The 22097-nt window shown below is 42.7% G+C and overlaps 1 protein-coding gene across 1 annotated transcript in view; it reads left to right on the forward strand.

Annotated features, from left to right (window-relative positions):
- Positions 1–2091: 2091 nt before the first annotated feature.
- Positions 2092–22097, forward strand: part of SEC63 (SEC63 homolog, protein translocation regulator) — a 30879-nt gene continuing 10873 nt past the window's right edge. The window contains exons 1-11 of the mRNA XM_079971646.1: positions 2092–2355; positions 12162–12261; positions 14472–14586; positions 15346–15458; positions 16046–16107; positions 17976–18034; positions 18538–18588; positions 18795–18903; positions 19515–19609; positions 19694–19826; positions 21677–21769. Of these exons, the coding sequence (XP_079827772.1) occupies positions 2232–2355; positions 12162–12261; positions 14472–14586; positions 15346–15458; positions 16046–16107; positions 17976–18034; positions 18538–18588; positions 18795–18903; positions 19515–19609; positions 19694–19826; positions 21677–21769 (1054 nt within the window). The 5' untranslated portion in view covers positions 2092–2231. The remainder of the gene's footprint in view (positions 2356–12161; positions 12262–14471; positions 14587–15345; positions 15459–16045; positions 16108–17975; positions 18035–18537; positions 18589–18794; positions 18904–19514; positions 19610–19693; positions 19827–21676; positions 21770–22097) is intronic.

Genomic DNA, 22097 nt, shown 5'->3' on the forward strand with positions numbered 1-22097 from the left:
TGGTACCTTCAGGTTACAGACTCCGCTAACCCAGAAATAGTGCTTCAGGTTAAGAACTTTGCTTCAGGATAAGAACAGAAATCAGGCTCCGGCGGCGCGGCGGCAGCAGGAGGCCCCATTAGCTAAAGTGGTGCTTCAGGTTAAGAACAGTTTCAGGTTAAGAATGGACCTCCAGAACAAATTAAGTACTTAACCCAAGGTACCACTGTACAATCACAAAGCTAATATTACATATATGCTATTAGGGTCTAAATTGGTGGTTACCGATTAGAAATGAAACCTTGGGTTTGAAAGAACATAAGAAGAGTCTGCTGAACAGGCCAGTGTCCCATCTAGTCCAGCATCCTGTTCTCACAGTGGCCAGGATGGAACTTGCTCCCACAGCAGGCAGTGAGGGCCCCCAGCTTGGATGGCTTCAAAAGAGGATTGGACAAATTCATGGAGTATATAAGGCTACCAATGGCTACTAGCCTCCATTGCTATGCTCTCCTTCCATGGAGAGCAGCAGTATGCCTCTGAATACTGGAAATCACAAATAGGGAAAACGCTTTTGTACCCAGGTCCTGCTTGCAGGTTTCCCATGGGCATCTGGTTGGCCATTGAGAGAAATTTGATGCATGTTATCTACTCCAGAAAGGCTAATATGCCTGCAAATTTCATCTAGACCTGTGAAAGTTACGGATGTTTTCAATTTCCCATTATATTGAATTGTACTTTCCCTACTGAAATAAGATTTGGCTGCTGAGCACAATTGGAAGCACACTGGACTGAGGTTTTCTTGCTTCAGAAGTGCTGCAGCGGGGTCCCAAGCAAATCTTGATGTACTGTAGGTGCACACTTGTTTTGCTTTTGTAAAGGTAAAGGTACCCCTGACCATTAGGTTCAGTCGTGACCGACTCTGGGGTTGCGGCGCTCATCTTGCTTTATTGGCCGAGGGAGCCAGCGTACAGCTTCCGGATTATGTGGCCAGCATGACTAAGCCGCTTCTAGCAAACCAGAGCAGCACACGGAAACACCATTTATCTACTTGCACTTTGACATGCTTTCGAACTGCTAGGTTGGCAGGAGCAGGGACCGAGCAACGGGAGCTCACCCCGTCACGGGGATTCAAACCTCCGACCTTCTGATTGGCAAGTCCTAGGCTCTGTGGTTTAACCCACAGCATCACCCATGTCCCTTTTTTCCTTTTGTACAGGTTCAAAAATACATGTGTGCTTGCTCAAAAATGTAATGGAAGGTGGGGAGTACTAATTAGGGGCACATACCTTCTATCAAAGTTTGCCCACTGATGAAGGCTGCAAGCAGTAGAATAGAATAGCCATTACTGGGAGAAAAGGGGTGTTTAGAAGCTATTGTGACAAACCCACACACATAGTAAAAGGGGCTAGATTGGGGGAAAACCAGCTGTTATCATCTGGTCCACAAAAATAATTCAAAATACACTGTTGCATTTTTTATATGCTTTCTGAACGGTTAAGTATGATCAGAAATGTCTCCTCCATTTTTTAAAAAGTTCCTAATAAGAGTTCTCTGGAGTCAAAGAGCGATAGAAGGAGGCAAAGTTCGCCAGCTGCCAGCGCAGACTTGAAAGAGACCCTCACTGCAATCCCACCCGCCCCATTTCATTTTTAATTTGTATGCCGCCTTCCTATATTGCCCCCAAGGCGGTTTACAAGCCGCAGGAACAACAAAACACACAAACCAAGATCACACATCCGTTGCAAATAAGTCGTAGCAAAGAGGGGGAAAAGACTGAAAAACAAAAGAAATCCGTTCGCACACCCTCTCCCTCCTTCCCGAATGCTTCTGGTACTGTAGTTCAGGCTTCCTCTCTCCTCCTCCCCGCAACCCGCTGGGGGGGGGGGGGGGAAGGACTCCCCGCTCAGCCAATCCGGGGCGACCGGGGCCCAGGAACCGGAAGCGCGTGCCCGACGTCACAATGGTGGCGATGGCGCCTGCGCAGCGACACGTCTCCCTCCGCTGCTAGCGCTGGCGCTGCTGGGGGTTGGCCGAAGTGGGAGAGCGAGAGGAAGAGGTGGTGGGGGGCGGGGGGGCGAAGCGGGCGGACGCGCTCCAGAGGCCAGTGGGTGGGGCAGGCAGGCAGGCAGGCGGGCGCTGCTCCTGTTCTCGCGGGATCCCCGGAGCGGCCGCTGCTTCGCCTGGCGCTGGCTGGAGGCGAGCGGCGAGCGCCGGGAGAGGAGAGCCGAGGGGGGCGGGGCGTGTGAGCGGCCATGGCGGGGCAGCAGTTCCAGTACGATGACAGCGGCAACACCTTCTTCTACTTCCTCACCAGCTTCGTGGCCCTCATCGTCATCCCCGCCACCTACTACCTGTGGCCTCGGGACCAGCACTCGGGTGAGTAGTAGGCGAGGGCGAAGCCGCCCCAGCTCCCCCGGCCGCGCTGGGCCTGGCGCCGCCGCATGTGGGTGGCGAGCCCCGTCCCTCTCCTCTGGCGGGTCCCGGGAAGCCCACCTCCCGCCCCGCAGCTCCCCCCCCCCCGGGGCTTCGCGCTCTCCCTCCCCGAGCCCCTGCAGCTGAGCTGCTGTGAAGACGCGGCCACACTCCGGAAAGGGCTTCCAGTCGAGGCTCTCTTTTCCTCCAGCTGTTTGGCTCGAGCCTCTGGAAGTGGGCAGAGGAATCCTGGAAGAAGAGTGGGGTTTTATTTATTTTAAAAAGGAACATATCGGTGTAGGTGTTTTTGGCTTGCAGGTTTTCATGTTGCAGGACCTGCAAATGCACATCAGGTGCGTTTGGGGTGTCACGTGTGAAAGGAAGCCAATATTAACGCGTGGAATGAAAGCCTAAGGCTTACGTAAACGTGGAGCAGGCAGCCCTCGTTGACTTCGCTGGATGCACTCACTGACTATATACTCCAGATCAGAGTCCTATATTCAGTGCTTGATCTATCTGGGGAAGATATCACGGACTGCTCTGTTTAAGTGGGTTAGGAGCTTTCATGTTGAAAGGGAAGACTTTTTTCTTCCTGATTGTGAGCATGAGAGAGATAAGGGCCAAGCAATGGCTTCTTTGCCTGTGCACTGTGAAGCTGCCTTGGGAGCAAGTTGTAGTAGCTTGTAGCATGATAGAGATGTGGAGTAACGATCCCTATCATTTCAGTGAGTGCTTCAGAATAAATAGGTTTCTATCAAGCTCTGTTTCGGTGTAGCTTTTAGCCTAAAACTTCACTTGAGAACTTGGTAGTTAGTACACTGTACTCCACACCCCATTCAACTTTGTAGTTTTAATTTCCAGGCTCCTAGATGACTATTGGGGAATGTTTGCTGCTTCTCAGTATTTAGAACATATGTCATTATGGACAAGGATGCAAACATTGTTGGAAAGTTCGAGAGGCTGTGAGTTTTTCTGAAGCTAGATAGGAGGAGAAACCTGCTCCTGACCTTTGCAGCAAACCAGCCAGCAAATAATAGTATCTCATAGATACTGAGCATCCCTTGTTGCACCCCTTGTTACAGAGGTTGTAAAGTAATGGAGGTTTAAAAGACTAACCAGCCAAAAAACCAACTTTGTTACTTGGTTCTTTTAATAAATAGGCAGAAATAAGTAGGGAATCATTTTGTAACATCTTACACTTCAGAAGCCTCTTTGCTCAGCTGAATTTTTTTGTTAAGGTGCTGCAACAAGTATTAGTTTATGTCAGTATCTAAAGTAGCTGTTTACAGATGTCAGCAATGGCTGATCCTAAAGCCAATAACACGTATTTTGATCTTCATGTCATTTGTGCACACATTTTGAAAGTTAATTAACCTGATATTCTAATAGAATATCTGTTAGGACACAGAACACCTAAAATAATAAGTGTTTCCTTCAGGATACAAGTTAATAAAAGAACTGATAGCAGAACTGGGCAGACAGTTTTCATTCGACCCAATGCATTATTGCAAAAGTCCCAAAATGAGGGAAACTGTATTTGCAACCATCCCTGTCTTATGTGGCATTCTTCCATACAATACACCATTGTACTATGTTAAGTAATACAATACACTCTAAGAAGGACACGTCCTAAGTTTTGAATCTGTCTTCCTGGATTTTATGGCTATTTTTTTCTTCATCCCTTAGCATCATCTGAAATCATTAGTCTAATGGGATCCTGAAGCTAGATTGAAGCTGTCTAGTTTCCTGATATGTGGCTGGTGATGCATATATCTAAAGCATCTTTCCTAGCCAACCTTTTCCTGAAAAGAAAGAGATACTGCCAAGGAATTCTGAATAATTTTCTGTTTCTGACTGGCTCTGAATTAGAACCTGCTTTAACATCCTCTTTTCATTTAGTTTCATAGTCCTTTACTGGGGAAGAGTAACCATTGTTGTCCCACATGCAACAGTGAATTGTGGTTTGTTATGGCTGTACTGGGCAATAGTTCTCTCTCTTTTAAAGTAGGTCTGGAGGTTGAGGCAGAGTTCACGCCAACTTTTTAATTCTGATACCTGAGTCTTCAAGGTAAACGGTATGTTTGAAAACTAGTGCAGGGCTTGAGTTGATGTTTGAGTTACCAGATTGTGCCATGAACTTTATTCTGAATTCCTAGTGGAGTACCGTATTTTTCGCCCCATAGGACGCACCGGCCGATAGGACGCACCTAGTTTTTTTGGGGGGAAATAAAGACAAAAAAATTTATTCCTCCCCCCCAGGTGCGGGGCTGGGGCAGGGGAAGTTCGAGCTTCCCCCAACCCCAGCCCCCAGAACAGGCTGCTATCCGTGGGAGAGCCGCGCGACTTTGCGCGGCTCTCCCACGACTAGTGGAGCGCTGCGCGAAGCCTCAAGCTTGGGGCGTGCTGAGTTCAGCGCACCCCAAGCTTCTGGGTGCAGGCAAGCTCTCCGCTAGCCGTGGGAGAGCTGCGTCTCCCACGGCTAGCGGATAGCTTCCTGAAGCCTGGAGAGCGAGAGGGGTCGGTGCGCACCAGCGAAAGCCTGCATTCGCCCCATAGGACGCACACACATTTCCCCTTCATTTTTGGAGGGGGGGAAGTGCGTCCTATAGGGCAAAAAATACGATAATTATTGTGTTACAAACAAACTGACAGACTTTCAACTCATTGGCAGACAGGTAAGTTAAACCAAAAGCCTGCCTTCGGTCACCCATATATCACAATAAAACATTTGTTTTATAAGATAGGACTTAGTCTATGGCAGGCGTAGGCAAACTCGGCCCTCCAGATGTTTTGAGACTACAGTTCCCATCATCCCTGGCCACTGGTCCTGTTAGCTGGGGATGATGGGAGCTGTTGTCCCGAAACATCTGAAGGTCCGAGATTGCCTATGCCTGGTCTATGGCCTTGGTCAGACATAACACCAAAATTACATTACAGTCATACCTCTTCTTGTAAACGCTTCATGTTGCTTTTTTTTGGTTTAAGAACGCTGCAAACGCGGAAGTGTTTACTTCTGGGTTTCATCGCACGCGCAGAAGCATTCTGTGCGGTTCGCACATGCGCAGAAGCGCTCTATCGCAGTTCACGCATGCGCAGAAGCGCCACTCTGGTTGCGGACTTTTCAGGGTGTGAATGGCACCCCAGAACGGATGGTGTCCGCAACCAGAGGTACCACAGTATTTGGACTTGTGAGTTTTTCACTCTCCCCTTTTCTTGCACATCTTCAAGGAGAAGATTGGAAGTTTTTGGTTCCACTTTCAATGAACCATCATTTAATTTTGTGTGTGAACCCTAAACTTTGGCTTATCTTAATGCTAGTTTATTTGAAACAAGCCAGCTTCATAAACCATGGTTTGAAGTTGACATAAACCACGGTTAAGAATAATTACAGTGTGTCTGGTTCAGATGTAGCACTATACTGTGGTTAAAAGTAAAGTGAACGATTTTGGTCTTTTCCTTTGGGCCAAGCTCGTGGACATGCAGGTAGTAGTGCATGAACCAGGGGCTTTTTCACATGACATATAAGCACAGCCTAGCGTTGCATCAAAATCAGACCTCTGATTTATTTAGCTACTTAAAATTCTGTATGTGGAAGCAGCTGTTGAACAACGTTGCTGCTTGTAAATTAAAAGTGGCAATTGGAAGAAGAAATACACGTCGTTCTGCCAAACATGGTGTTCCAGAGTTAGGCACTTTCTGGGGACTTGGCATGCCATCTGGTATTGCTGCTTGTTTCCACCTCTGCCATGCCATGCTGGTGTCAGGGTTTTCTTCGCTTTGTCACACAATGCTTGTAAAGCCTGTGTGTGTTTGTGTGTTGTGGAAACACTTCACATTGCTCATTGGTGTATACTGTTTAGCATAGCTGCAGCCAGCCTAATTTTCCAAATATTAGGAACAGACTACATTGCACATTTGGAGGTTGAAAGGGTCATTAAATAAGCCAGCATGTATAATTTATGCCGTTTTGAATAGTATATGCAAATGGGCTTTAGGGACAAAATTTTCAAAAATGTGATGGGGAAAGAGGTTATACAACCGATGGGGTAAAACTTCCTGGCGCCCTCTGGTTTTAGGAAAATGTTGCAATTTGTGCCGTTGCCGGAACTTGCTTTGCAGGTGGTGCACCTTGCGCTTCAGCCGTTGGCCACAAGCTGTGCAATCATGTGGCTGTCTAAAATGTTTCCTTTAGATTGTTTTCACCATTGCACAGAGGATGCACTTCTATCCATCATGTAGTAAAGATAAAGAGCAGTGTTGCTGATGCTCTCTTTATTCTTGTTTTGTATATATGTGTGTCTATAGATCTGTTAACGTTTCGTTTTTCTCAGATTGCAGTTCAGAATGATGAAATGTGACATAGGTTGGTGGTGTGAATTGCATGACTGGCCCTTGGAAGACTATGAACAGCAAGAATACTGGGCTGTATCACACTCTTGCAGCAGCAGGGTTGAACAGACTTGGAGAGTGCAAGTTACAGGAGGGAGGAAAGAGTGAGAAGTTCCAGTTTTTGGAGAGGAAATCTTACTGCACACCACTGTCTTAAGTTGTTTATGTTGGTGCTTTACAGTGCAGTCTTCGCCGTCTTAACTCCGAAGTAAGTTCTATTGAATTCAATAGAGCTTACTCCCAGTTGGTAGGGTTAGGATCACAGCCTTCCTGCTTCTAATGTTGCAGATGCACAACATTGATGCATTTGATTAATGGTTGCAGACAGCTTCTAAATAGCTTCTCATCTGTGGTCGGTGAATTACCCCACCCCCGTGACAATCAAAGTTTAATTTTGGGGGACAGAGAGAAACACAAATTAAGGCAGATACATTGCTGGTAGGTAGGCAGGCAAACATTATGTATCAGTGTCTTTTGGTATACCTTTACTGCAATCCAATTTCGTAGAGTTATTTTAACTTCTAATGTGTATTAGACCTAGTCATACATCATGGGGTTTCAGTTTAATAGGGAACAATGTCTTAAGGTGTCCAAAAATGAGGTGCTGCATTTTTAACAATCTTTAAATGTTATAACTTTTGCACTATGATATGTGCATACAGAAGAATGTGAAATGGTACTCCTTGTTTCTTTTTTTTAATAGGTGTTGTCAAAATGGCTGTGGCGTTAAGCCTGTTGAATTCAGCACCCTTCAGGTGGTGGTTCACTTCAAATTCTTACATTGCTTCTAATGATGGGAAATTAACATGCAGTTCAACTTGCCATCCATCTATATCAGGAGCAGAATGTATAATTACTTATTTTGCTGTTTTGGTTTAAGTTCCATAGAATATTGCACTGCTTAGGGAATGATAATGGGGCCTTGTTGGGCTGAGTTTACAGTATTTCTAGAGAACCGAGCTATCTTGGCACTGAGCAGTAAATGTTCATTTGATAGCTCGGTGCCTGTCTGATTATTTAGATCTCAGAGTTTTAACATATTGGGTAGGACTATTCTAAAAATATTCATGTTAACATTTGAGTATAAATCATTACATCCACCGCAGTAAAAATCCTTACTGTGTAGAGTTGCTGGAAAACCATTTGATCATGAAAAATAGTAAATTCTGATTAACCTTGACTTAAGGTGATTATGAACGTCTCTCTCTTTGTGTGTGTGTGTGTGTCTAAGAGGTGTATTGAGAAGCAGGTGTTCAGATGACAAAAGTACAAACAAGCTGACTTCTGGCTGCTCCTTAGTATGCAAACTTACACATCTATATTCATGCTGGTGGGGGATGGCTGCAGACAATAAATCTTAATGTTTTATTTTATGTGTTTATATTGGGTGGTATCCAGTATTGTCCGTTTGGTGGAATGAATGAATAGCAGAATGTCCCCTAACTCATCAAAGCATATTTCGAGGAACTAGTGGTGAGGGGGAATTTTGGGTAAATACATTAAAAACATCATTATTACGCAAAGCAAAATCTTATCACATTCAAGTTTTATCCAAGGCCTTATCTCTCTGCCAGTCACCTTACTTAAGACTCATTGAACATAGTGTGTCTCATTTCTGCATAAGCATGCATAGGATTATGTTGTAAGACAAGGTTGGTTGGTTTATGAGCAGTTATTTAGCTGATATGGTTTTGCGTTTTCTATGAAGCAAGACTGAATAGTTGCACCACAATATTTATGTAAATTACCATGGGTTAGTTTGTCTTCCTGCTTTTGCTAGGTGTATGTAGGTGCTTGTGGTATGACAGAACATTAGTTTAGTACTCTTAAACCAGTGATGGCCAAACTTGGCCCTTCAGCTGTTTTGGGACTACAATTCCCATTATCCCTGACCACTGGTCCTGTTAGCTAGGGATGATGGGAGTTGTAGTCCCAAAGCAGCTGAAGGGCCAAGTTTGGCCATCACTGTCTTAAACAATGCGGCCTTAGTATGGATCTGAGCTACTTTTTTAAAACGGCATTTGTTTACTTGGAAGTAACTCTAACTAATTTCAGTGGGACTTGCTTCTCTGTATGCATATTTAAAATTGCATCCTTAAAAGTCCTGTAAACATGCAGCTTCATTTTTATACACTTCTTGAGAAATCACAAGCCCTGAACTTTCTGCCAGTTAATTTGACCTTGTATTTGAAATAAAAGTGTAAATTGTGTCAAGTTTTTGTGTGTGTTTACTAAAATAAGAGCGCTGTTAAACATACTTGAACAGATCTACTGAGCATGTCACAAAAATATCTGTTCTTGGTCGGTATGGTGTGATTATGTTGGTACTTTCTTCAAGAACATGTACTTGATAATTGCAGGAAGCAGCTGCTACAGTTAGCAACGAATTCTAAGAGTGTACACATTTGACTTGTGAAAAATCTAGGATGATCTCAGTGGATCTGCTTTCTGTTTCCTTAAACTGTAGTGTCTTCTATACTTGAACCAAATCATAGGTTCAAGCTATAATTTTGGTTCAGCTCGATGAGTGTTCCATGGAAGCTTACATACTTCCTATGAATTTGACTGATTTACTAGTTGTATATATGGATGGGGGAGAAACTGGATTCAGTTTGCATTTAAATCCACCTAATCCATACATTCCAAAAGAAGACGCAAACCATAACCTAGCCATATTTGAAATTTGCACTTCTTTGAATTTTGCAATGCAGTTCTCCAGTCAAGGTAAAATATGCACAAAACTGCACTTATTGCTGAAAATAACATATATAAATTCATCATATTGGGGAACATTGCTTTTCAAAAATGTCTGTATTGGGCAGAATTGAATACAAATGTATATATCAGTAGAAGTGCACACGAAAAATGTTCATGAATTTCCATGAGGCTTAAAAAAAATTAAAATGTGGAGAACTGAACTTGAGATTGGAAAAATGACGACCTGGGAGCAACCAAAATTGACAGTTTCATCTATCCCTAGTTGCATATCACATCCCACTTTTTGTCTCGAATCTGAAAGCTACTCACAGTGTTTGGAGAACATCAACTGTTCAATTAACATTTCAACCCATGCAACATAAAAATGTAGAGCTTTTTTGGATTCCAGTGTTTCCCAAAGCTTTGGTCCATGCTTGTATGAAAGCATTTATGTCTTTGCAGATTACTTAAATAAATTGCTTAGCACATTCCTTACAGAAAATAGACTTAAAATTCAAAGTTCTAATGTCAAGTATCATTAAGTGCTTTAAAAAAACTGCATATGCTTCTTGGTTTGTTTGTATTACTTGCTACAATTTAGCCCACTGTGTAATGGAAGAGCAAAAACAAGCCATCATGTTTTTAACCAGTGATGCACAACAGTAATAAATGAGTTGGAAAGATAAACTTTTTTTTTTAGTTTCAAGAACCTATTTGCATCTTGAAACAGTGGTAAAGAATAGTATGTTATCTCTTTCAAAATAATTAAAGGGGAATGTGCAATTTAAGTAGAGAGACTGCACTTGTTCCACTCCCAAGAGTTACCAAGAACACACATGTATGATTGTGACCAAATGATTGGGAATGGTACCTCTTAACCTCCCTTAAAAGCAAAGCTAATATTTTGATTAATTCTATTTCCATGGCCAGGAGAGTGCGGGAAGTGTAGAAACTGGGATCCCAAGAGACTGCGATCTACTCACAGAGTTAAAAACTGGCAGTGATTTGCCCCCTTTTTTGGGGTTTGGGTCAAAGTTGTTAAGTTTTTTCAGGGAGGAGGTAAAATGTTGAGCTTTTTTTAGGGGAGCCACAGTTGTTCAGCTTCTTTGGGGGGAGCCAGTGATCTATCGCAGATGTCCAGTGATCTACCGGTACATCACGATCTACCTGTTGGACCTGCCTGCCTTAGATAAAGAGAGAACTTGCTCCCTTACTCCTAAAGGAAAGGAGTGTGGCTGCAGGCAGAATGCCTATCAAATACATGTGTTAAATGTCAGGTTGCATAAAAGTCAAGACTAAAGCAGACTTAACTTTACCTAAGTATCATTTATAACTACCTGCTGGATCAAAGAGATAGTGGGAATTATCAACATAATGATAGCAGCGCCATTAGTTAGAGCTAAAAGGGACCAGGCTTGAAGACTGCCCTTTACATGTAATGCCAAACCAGAATAAAAGGGTCGATTTAGGATGGAAAGAAACACGCCTTAGCTCAGTTCTTTTACCTGTAGTATTATCGAGATGGCATTACAACTATAAAGTTCTTTGGTTCTAAGGCTCTTTGAAATAAGTCTATTTAAATGCTTGGATGTTGTACATGCATGTAGAATTGCAGTGCCAGAATTAATGTTGAAAGTTGGATCTACAACACTTCTATTGCAGAGGGTTGGAAAATATTTAAGCACAGTCCTTAACATGCATAGTTAAAATTTCACTTTAATAAGGGTATTTATCTTGCATTCTGCATTTTACAAATATTTCTGCATTTTAAGATAAGAAACAAGTTACCTTGACTTTACAGTGCTTTCTGTAAATTAATTCAGTTTGATATTTAGAAGCCTATTTAAATTTTGCTTATTCAAGCATTTCTATTGTGATATCCAAGCAAAACCTCTTTAAAACATAACTGCAAGACAACTGAGTTGATTTACATAATGAGGGACATAGGTTTGCATAATATATAAGCATGAACAACCTTTTTACCTCTGAGGTTCATACTGTATCTATAAAATATCTGGTTCTTTATATCAAATTGCATATTTTGCTTTAATTTATATGTTTAATATAAAGGAGAAGACTTCAGGTTGTGCTTCTCCTTTTGATAAGTAAATGGATAATTTATTTTGACTGTTGCAGTATGTAACTATATGGACACATAGTAGTTGTCTATTGTATCTTCTTTTGTGTGAACCTGTAATTGAAGATGATACTATGGCCCAGTTTATATGTAGCAGCAAGCAATAGCTATTGGTTTACTGTGAATGTAGAGATCACTCTCGCTTCACTCCTCCACCAGCAAAAATGGGTGTTTGTCTTAGTCTTATGTCCAAATGGGCAATTGCAGTTTGTTTTGCCCAACAGCAAACCCTTGTCTTCATGTAATGGCTTGTTTGAGGAAACCTTAACCCGCAGTCTGGAAGTAATGCTAAGCCAAGGATCTTGGTTTGGTAATCCCCACTCATTCTAGAAGAAAGGTGAAGCCTGAGCTATTTGCACATACATGGTAAACTGTTAATTAATATTTATATGGTGTGCAAATAAGTGCCTATGAAAGAGTTGAAATCTTAGTCTTTATAGTTAAATTATAATTTATTTTTATTTTAAGGTTTGAGCAGATTCAAGAAATCCAAGTCACTACTTGTTTTGCTACTACCAAAATTTAAAATGACCTTTTTCCTTCACAGAGCAAATTCGCTTAAAGAATTTAAGAAAAGTGTATGGAAGATGCCTGTGGTATCGATTACGGTTGTTAAAACCACAGCAGAATATAATTCCCACCATAAAGTAAGTATCGTTTATTATCTAGAATTTCTGTTCTGTTATTGTAGTTAATGCAATGTTACTTTTCAGTTGAAAATGTAATGTGGCTTCCTGTAGTATGATGCCGGACGATCATTCGTATTACACCCGTAGGTCTTAGTAGACTTGTGGGTGGACTGACGGGATCATAACTATAAAGAAGCTATAAAGAAACTATAAAGAAGATCAAGGGTTGAACAACACATCATGGAAGGATTCCACTGGGACTCCAAAGTGGATGGTTTGGATCTGCAACTTTACTAAGGAATTGTGCTCCTGATTTTAAACTGTGTTCTGGGGTTCTTAAGAAGTTTATTGAGGGTTCTTCAATGTGAACATAAGTAGCAGACAAACTTCACTGAAAGATGAGTTACCCATTACTATTGATCTTATCTTTATAAGTCTAGACACAGGGAGGTGTTGGGTGTATTTTAGGTGAAATTAATTATGTGAAATTACGGTGAGGCCCAGTAGGCCTGATACTTTACATGTACTTGGAATGTGATGCAGAACAATCCTACAGTCTTTTGTGTTGCATGGGGTTCCATGGACACCGTAGATTTATTGGCAGATGAGTGTGTGTGGAGAGGGTTTCCTTGAGATAAGAAGGATGAATTAACTTCACTGTTCTATTAAGGCAGGTGTGCGGAGGCTTTGAACCTCCAGATGTTGCTGAACTACAACTCTTACCCTTGACTATTGGCTTTGCTTGCTGGGGCTGGTGGAAGTTGTAGTTCAGCAACATCTGGAGTGCTAAAGGTTCCCCACACCTATATGAAGGCATGTATTGAGAAATCCACATTGGTTTCGCCTTCTTGGCAAGACAGCTTATATAGATGCTTCTACTCAGTGGCGTAGCGTGGGGGGTGCAGGGGGGGCCGGCCGCACCGGGCGCAACATCTGGGGGTTAGGGTTAGGGGGCGCAAATCCACGGGTTAGGGGCGCGCAAATCCATGGGTTAGGGGGCGCAAATTACTTGCCTTGCCCTGGGTGCTGACAACCCACGCTACGCCACTGCTTCTACTTGGTCATCTGCTTCAGTGCACCACACACAAAACCCTTCCATGTTTGTGTTCCCTTTTTAAAGAGTGCTACAGAGAGGAATCACATGCCCCATGATGGGCATTCTTCCACAATGAAAGGAATAGGAATTAATAACTTAGAAATAAAGAGAGATGCTGTCAGAGCTACCCGAGGTCCCAGCTCACAAAGGACCAACGCCAGTCCGTTGTTATATACAAAAGTCTTTATTGAAACGCAGTTTCGATTTCAAAGCCGCGGCGTGCAGCCCTACGTCTTAAACCCTAGACCGCTGAAGCTCCGTCTGAATCTCCTCCCCCCAGACACCATTTTAAGACTCTAGCCTTGCTCCACCTCTTCCTTTGCTCTTTCCTCCTCTGGGTCCGCCTGTCCGCTGGGGTCTTGCCCTTTCTAGACTCTTCTGACGCTGAGTCCCCTGAGTCTTCCCCCTCCCTCCGGCAAGCTTTAGGACCTGGTTCCCAATCCGGGTTACCTGCTGTGCCGCGCGCCTGTACATTTGAACTTGGCGCGCGCGCCCAGCCGGCAACCTTCCTCCTGACCGTTACACTGCTCCTGTCACTGCTTCCCCCTTCGGAGAGGCTAGCTGTACCTGACTTCCCCTCCGTTCCCTCACTCTGCGATGGAGGCGTGGCCAGCCCTGATTCATCTTCTCTCCCTGCTGGAGGAGAAGCTGGTCCTGATACATGGGACTCTTCCCCCCCACTACGCTCTGGTGGAGGAGCTGGTCCTGATCTCTCGCTGCTGCTTTGGGAGTCCCTGCTGGCCCCTTGCTTCTGGTGTGTCCCCCCTGGGACACCCCTTGCCCTGGCCGTCGGCGCCCCCCTCTGGGAATCTTCTGATTCGCTGGAGAAGCTCATGGAATCTCTCGGCCCACTCTCATACTCCCCTACGCTGCCCTCAGATTCTTCCCCTTCGCTCTCCATTTCCTCTCTCCCCTGTGCCTCTGCTCCTGAGCCCCTGACAGATGCGTAAAATTCTGGGGAATGCTTATTCAGTTTGCATTGGTGATATTATTCTGTTCCCATGAGAGGGAATAGCTATGGGCTTTTGGCCATTGGGATTTTTGTCTGTGATACTGTCTTTTCCCAAAATATTCATACAAACTGGTTGCATACATGTCTGAAATTCTTACTTTAATCTTTCAAATTCAACAGGAAAATAGTTCTGCTTGCTGGATGGGCACTGTTTTTGTTTCTTGCTTACAAAGTTTCCAAAACAGACAGAGAATATCAAGAATACAATCCATATGAAGTATTAAATTTAGACCCAGTAAGTAATATCCTTTACTATTTAATTTAGTTTTAATTCAGTTTGACATAAATGTACATGTACAGAATAGAATAATGGGAAGGTTAAAGTAGATCTGAACATGCTTAACTGCCTAAATGTAATAATACCATATACACCTTAGTTATTTTTTCTGTTTATAAAATTTTATAAAAAAATATGGGGCACCTTTCACATTTAAACCCACCTGTAATTACGCATATATGCTTTCAAACAAGATTCACTATTCAAAGTGCTTTGTAAGTTATATTTATCAATAAGCAATAAAATGAAGATGGTGATGGTAGCAATGGCAGAAATTTGATAGGGGCATATCCTTCAGTCCTTTACAGTCTGGGTTGGCAGTTTTGGACTGACATGACTTTGGTGGGCAATCTGTGCTTGGGAAGTTGTATCCCCATTGATTCTTATGGGCTTCTCAGAATTCTTTGGTTCCACTTGAACCTATTGGGACGAACTGAAAATGATACTAAGGTGATCATATAATCAGGTCATGTATTTGGGTGGGGGGATCCCCCTTTCCTCCCCCACCGCATACTGATCTGGGGTGGTCAATTTGGTTCTAACTGAATAAGAGTCCTTTCAGCATATAGCTGTGGACATGAACCCTTTGTGATACATCTTTGCCTTCACTTTGATTGTCTGTTGAGTGGTGCTGAGAAATTGGAGCAGGTGTCTTAAGCAGTGGAAGTTCTCATTAATAGGTTTGATATAACTAACTTGAAACTTTTACCTTAATAGGGAGCAACTGTGTCAGAAATTAAAAAGCAGTACCGTTTGCTATCACTGAAATACCATCCAGATAAAGGAGGAGATGAAGTTATGTTTATGAGGATTGCAAAGGCTTATGCAGCGTAAGTTTCTTAATAAGTTCTGTATATAGGATGGGAGGTTGATAATGCAGGCTAATACTTGATGATACTTAACATCATGATCTAAATCTGAGTCACTTCATCATGCGACGTCAGCAATTGCTGCAGTAACAGCCTAATATTGCTTGTACTGATTCTTGTCTTGCCCTAGCTAATTAGTATATCTCCTCCTAAATGAGTAAGTTGAAGTTGGAAAAAACCCAGCTTGCAAAGTAGAATAATGTCGTCTTCTAGCACTCAGGTCTATTGGTTTAGGAAATCTCATCTGATTGGTTTAGGAAATCTCATTTTGCCCCACCTTTACCCTCTAGCACTGCAGTCTCTGCTAAAATACTTTGTAAAACTCCAGAGACATCGTGCAAATATGCATGATTTCCATAAAGTTGGTGGTAAATTTGGAACTCTGTGTAGCCCTTTGCTGATAAACTTCCCTTTTGTTTGTTTGGAATGAACATCTGGGTGGTCAAATAAGTTGTAGGCACTGAACAGCAGAGGTCACTGTTCCCTTAAGGAACAGTCAAGGAGGTATTGAGGGGTTTTCTAACATGCTTTCTGCCTTCATTTGCTAGTTTAACTGATGAAGAATCTCGAAAGAATTGGGAAGAATTTGGCAATCCTGATGGGCCACAAGGTAGACCTATAACAACTTCTCCTCCTCCTCCCCCCCTCCTCCTCCTTCTGTCTCCCTTCTGTCTCTCTTCTGATTGGGTTGCCCCAGCCACTCTATATATCTATATCTATACCGTGGTGCCTCGCAAGACGAAATTAATTCGTTCCGCAAGTTTTTTCTTCTTGCGAGTTTTTCGTCTTGCGAAGCACGGTTTCCCATAGGAATGCATTGAAAATCAATCAATGTGTTCCTATGGAGACCGTCCAGGGACAGAGGGGAAGCGCCGCGCGCCTTCCCCTCTGTCCCCGGACCTGTTTAAAGCAAGGGGCGGCGGGGAGAAGATCGCTTCTCCCCGTTGCCGCTCCTTGGTTCAAAAGGGGTCCGGGGAGAGAGGGGAAGGTGTGCGCCTTCCCCTCTGTCCCCTCTTTTGAAGCAAGGGGCGGCAACGGGGAGAAGATCGCTTCTCCCCGTTGCCGTCCCTTGGTTCAAAAGGGGTCCGGGGACAGCGGGGAAGACGCGCTGCGCTTCCCCGCTATCCCTGGAGCTTGCGGGGCAAGCTTCGTTTTGCGAAGCAAGCCCATAGGGAGATGCGTCTTGCGAAGCGGCTAAGAAAACGAAAAACTCCTTCGTCTAGCGAGTTTTTCGTCTTCCGAGGCGTTCATCTTGCGGGGCACCACTGTATATCTGAGTTTATTTAGTACTCCAACTTTTGTCCTTTCTGGTGGTGGTTGGAGTTTTATTCATTTTGTTCACTGTTACATATCTTTGCACCAACTGCACTTTTCCATACACCCATATCTAGCATTTTTCACTGAGCCCCCCCACCCCAACTTAATTATCCAAATAACCAGCCTGGAAAATTTCTACATTTTTTGCTTTGTGAATTGATTTTGATGGGTAAGAACCTCAAATGCAGCATTGTCCAGCACTTAATTCTATTAAATTACATGTAAATGAGTAACACTGACATAAATGATTGCTTATGTGCAGGCAAAGATTGCAGCCATAATATGCAATACTTTGTATGTGCAGTTTCCTTATTACTCCAGTACAGTCATACATGGGGTTCTCTGCTTGCAAAGAACCAACTCGCTATGAAGCTCTAGCCAGGGAGCTGGCAGTTGTATGGTGAGCACCTCTTTGTCAGTTCCAATTGCCATGGCATCAGCAGCACCGGGAGCTTGCTCTTCAGTAAGCTAGTCAGCTGGTCTGAAACCAGATTGAAATGGTTCTGATAATCAGTATCATTCAGATGAGCTTGCATGGCAGCCACCTGATCACACTATGGCCAAGAAGGCGATATTTGCAACTAGCTAATAGTTATTACAATTTTCCATGTCTAAGGAAAAGTTCTTTTAGGAGCAATCTCACAACCTCCTGTTTCAAGGCAGCTGAGACTTGATTAGTTTCATAAAGCAGCATTCACCACTTCCTGGACCCAGCTGGGATTCTTTGCCAGTGCGTAATTCTTTTTCAAGTGGTTAGCTGTGCTTCTTTTTTTTTTTTTTACACAAATTGGCTCACCCATCCTCCTCTAAGTCCCTTTTGTTTCTTGGTGGATGTGAGGGAGTTGAATGGAAAGGGCTACCCTAATCTCTCAAGCCATGCATCAGTAGCAAAGGATTCCTATGAGGGTTAAGAACCTGAGCGTCAGCTCCCTGGCTAGAACTCTAGAATAACCCAATAGTTTGTTCTGCACAAATGTGAAACTCTATTATGTGACTGCACAGATGGTCATTTCAAGAACTTCAATTCCTGTTTTCCCAACATACAGGAAGTACTGGGATATTTTTTTAAAAATCCACAATATATACAGCTTACACAAATGCATGAATTCATTTGAGTTTACTGTCTTACTATTTCATAACCTGTTTTCTTCTTCTTTGCAGCTACAAGCTTTGGGATTGCGTTGCCAGCTTGGATTGTGGATCAGAAGAATTCTATTTTGGTATGGTAACATTCTGTTCTCTGCCAGTTTAACTGTTCAAGCTGAAAACCACAGTGCAGATTACTTATGAGTATTCAAGGGTTCTGTAGTAGTTTTCAGAAAGGTGACAATCCATGCATGCAGGATATTTATAAGCCTTGGCTTTTCTGTAACCAGCTGTGAGGAAGTGCTTATGCACTTGCCCATTCAGAGTTGTGGACTAGTTTTGTAAAAAGTTAAAATGCATCTAAAATGCTTCAGCCCTGGAATGGTGCACCCCTTGGCACCCCTTGGAGTATTTAAAATGGTCTAGCAAGAAAAACTTAAGGTGGGCTTTCAATACAAATCTTAAAATATCCTACTTGATTGCTTGTAAGTTTCTGAAATTTTTACTTTAAGTGCTCAGTGGTTTTGTCCTTCAAACACCTTAACATATGGCTGTAATGGTGAAGACTGATTGCTCTATGTGTAATTACTTATGGCTTTGTCAGAATGTCTGATCTTCTCCCATTATATTCCTCTAGGTCCTGCTTGTTTATGGATTGGCATTTATGGTTATTCTTCCAGTGGTTGTAGTAAGTATTTAGGAAAGGGAAACAGTGCATTTTGGTAAAAGCTGGGGCTGCAGGCTCACTGGGCTTACAACCATATTCCACCTTCTCATTTATTGGCCCTGCAAGCACACTTTTACAATGCAGAGTGTCAGAACTGGAGGCTATATTATTTTGACATATTTTAATGAAATTAATAGCTGTCACTTTTTCTGTCTTGAATGTTTTAGGGTTCCTGGTGGTATCGATCAATACGCTACAGTGGAGACCAGATTCTCATCCGCACCACCCAGATTTATACCTATTTTGTTTATAAAACAAGAAACATGGATATGAAAAGTAAGTTTCAGAACACCAGTTAAAAGGACGAATTGTTGAATTTTGCACTCATTTGACTGTTCTTCAGCATTTAAAAATGTAACTCTCTGTGTGGAATGCCTAAGCATTCAATGGATCAATGTTTCAGTATGCTTAGGGGTTTTCTTTAGAATGTTGCTCAAATCCTTCAGGGAGACGTGGGAACTTAGGATGGTAAGTGTCTGTTGGTGCTGCCACTTTAGACTTCAGGTGGAGATTTGCATGACTTGAATGCTCTTCCTCCTATAACCCTCTCTTGCCACATACAAAGAATTAACACATCTGAGTGAAAGCCAGGCTAAAACTGTTTTCAGTGAAATACAGTTTTTAATGCAGTTTTTTTTTAGCAGTCATGTGAGCTTCTCCTTGCAGTGGTACAGTTCAGATATATGCTTGCCTACCTCAGTGAGAACTAGGCCCATTGTGGTGGCTGAGAAAACAGCTCCCGCCAGCTTTTATTGTATCCTGATTTCCTTGTCTGGAAGCAGACATGCTGGCAGTGGGAAGGCATGCTAACACTTTTTTTTGGAGCTGGGCAACTGTAGTAAAAGGGTATTTCCAAATTTATATTTATATTCTGGTTTTCTTTGCAGGGCTTATAATGGTTTTAGCAGGTGCTTCCGAATTTGACCCTCAGTATAATAAAGATGCAACAAGCAGACCTGTAGACAACATTCAAATACCACAGGTTTGCTATTGCTGAGAAACGTTAAACTACGTGTGTTGGTGCCAAAATATTATTTAGTTAACCCCCTTCCGTTTGTCATTTCAGCTAATCAGGGAAATTGGCAGCATTAATCTGAAGAAAAACGAACCTCCGCTTACCTGTCCTTACAGCCTGAAGGCCAGGGTGCTCTTACTGGCTCACCTTGCCAGAATGAAAATTCCTGAGACACTTGAACAAGGTACTTGGCTTGAGAAACCACAGCATCATGAGGCTAGAATTAGGCCTTGAAGTGGAGCATGTCAAGTCATATGTTCTGGTCTTATCACTTTCTTGATTTTTATGCACTGTATTTTTTTTTAAAAAAAGAAAAACCACAAATGAATCCATATTCCATGCTAAGAAAAGCGGAATTATGCAGCCTGATAAATACACTGAATAACTTACTTTCATTGGGCATCATTTATAGCTTTTAGTCCTGGAAACCATATTGCACATTTGAAATTTTGCCTCTACCCCTGGGCTTATCGAAACCTCTCTGGCTTCTGAGGTCTGAAGCTGCACCAAGCAAAATTGGCTTCCCCACTCAGATGTCAAAGAGAGAAATACTTCTACGACCTTCCGTAATATTTGAAGGCAGCCCTGTATCGGGAAGCTTTTCATGTGCTGTTTTCATTCTGTTGTGTTTTCGTATATTCTGTTGGTAGCTGCCCAGAGTGGCTGGGGCAACCCAGTCAAAGGGGCAAAATTGGACACAAACCAATTTGGAAGTTTCAGGCTCTCCTGTGTATGAAAGGGTCACAAACTGTGAATCTTTCTTTTGACCTCTTGAATCGGACTTCTTTGGGTTTTAAGTTTTTTTGGGGTTTTTTTATTACGGAGTTGAGAAGAGATAAGTGTTGTAAATATATCACCTCTCACAACCCTCCCCCCCTTTTTTTGCAGAAGGGAAAGGAAAAACACTTTCTCACCCACCTATGGAGTTCCTGTTGATTAGGCCTCCTCAGTGTCATTGCAGTATTATTTCAAAGTGCAGCATTTTACCTTTCTGCTTCTATCCATTTACTTAGGATCACATAAAGGGGCACACTCAGACACTACTGGGTTGGGGAGCTAAAAAGCCCCTCTGCTCTTGATAACTCCAACCATTAAAAAAAAATCAAAACCTGCTCCTATCTTGTCTACAGTGGTACCTCAGGTTAAGTACTTAATTTGTTCTGGAGGTCCGTTCTTAACCTGAAACTGTTCTTAACCCGAAGTACCACTTTAGCTAATGGGGCCTCCCGCTGCTGCTGCGCTGCTGGAGCATGATTTCTGTTCTCATCCTGAAGCAAAGTCCTTAACCTGAAGCACTATTTCTGGGTTAGCGGAGTCTGTAACCTGAAGCATATGTAACCTGAAGTGTATGTAACTCGAGGTACCACTGTAATTCATTTGGACACAATGGTGACAGAGGAGGACGGAGCTCCAAGGAAGGGACTTAGTTTAGTGTTAGCTCATCTGTTGGTTGCATGTTGAAGGTTTCAGGTTCAATCTCTGGTGCCTCCCTAGAGAGCTGCTGCCAGTTGGTGTAAGCAATACTAAACTAGATGGACCAATGGTCTGAATTGGTATGAGGTAGCTCCCTTTGTTGCTGTTGCTTGAAAGAGGCCATTTCAGCACTTGTTTGACAAGTTGCGCCTTCTACAATTCCCTCCCTTTTTATTAGCCTACACAGCAAAGGTGACTAACCTGTGGCCCTCCAGATGTTTTTGGACTACAGTCCCAGCCACAAACACCGGTGATCAGGGATATTGTAGACCATCATCATCTGGAGGGAGGAGAGAGATGTACATATAGTAAAGCAATTGAAAGTGATCATGCTTTAGTTTTAGGTAAATCTTAAGTATAAGATTGTTCTAAAGGGTGACATGATTTCGAAAAAGTGGGATGGGCCACACATTATGACACTTCTGTCTGTATAAACATAAGGAACATATGGCAAGGAGATATTAATAGCAGTATAACATAATCAAAAAATGAGACAAAAGCTACACTGTGTGGCAAGATTTACCTTGTATACAGAACTGTTGAATGTCTTATGTCTTGCAGATCAGCAGTTTATTTTGAAAAAATGTCCTGCTTTGCTTCAAGAAATGGTTAATGTAATCTGCCAACTAATCATAATGGCACGTAGCCGTGAAGGTAAGAATAAGCTTTATTATATTCCAGCTTGTAAAATATACCTTCACACCCTCATGAATTCTACAAGATATCGATAATTTCCCCCTCAGAATAATTTGTTTCTAGGAGATACAGGCAATTTATTAGGGAAATAGTTATAGAAAGAAGTAGCCAATTTTCTGTAAAGAAAGAGAAATTTTCTTATGTGAAGTTGGCATTTCATGTATTGTTTTTTTTTAAAAGGCTTTTACTGACTTATGTCAAATCAATATATAAGGGAGGTCTCCAACAAAGTAGTTACATTAGCTCAAAGATTTCCATTTGCACAACTGACCTTAACCCCCCTCTC

Source organism: Podarcis cretensis, assembly GCF_951804945.1.
Source record: "Podarcis cretensis genome assembly, chromosome: 3".
NCBI lineage: Eukaryota > Metazoa > Chordata > Lepidosauria > Squamata > Lacertidae > Podarcis > Podarcis cretensis.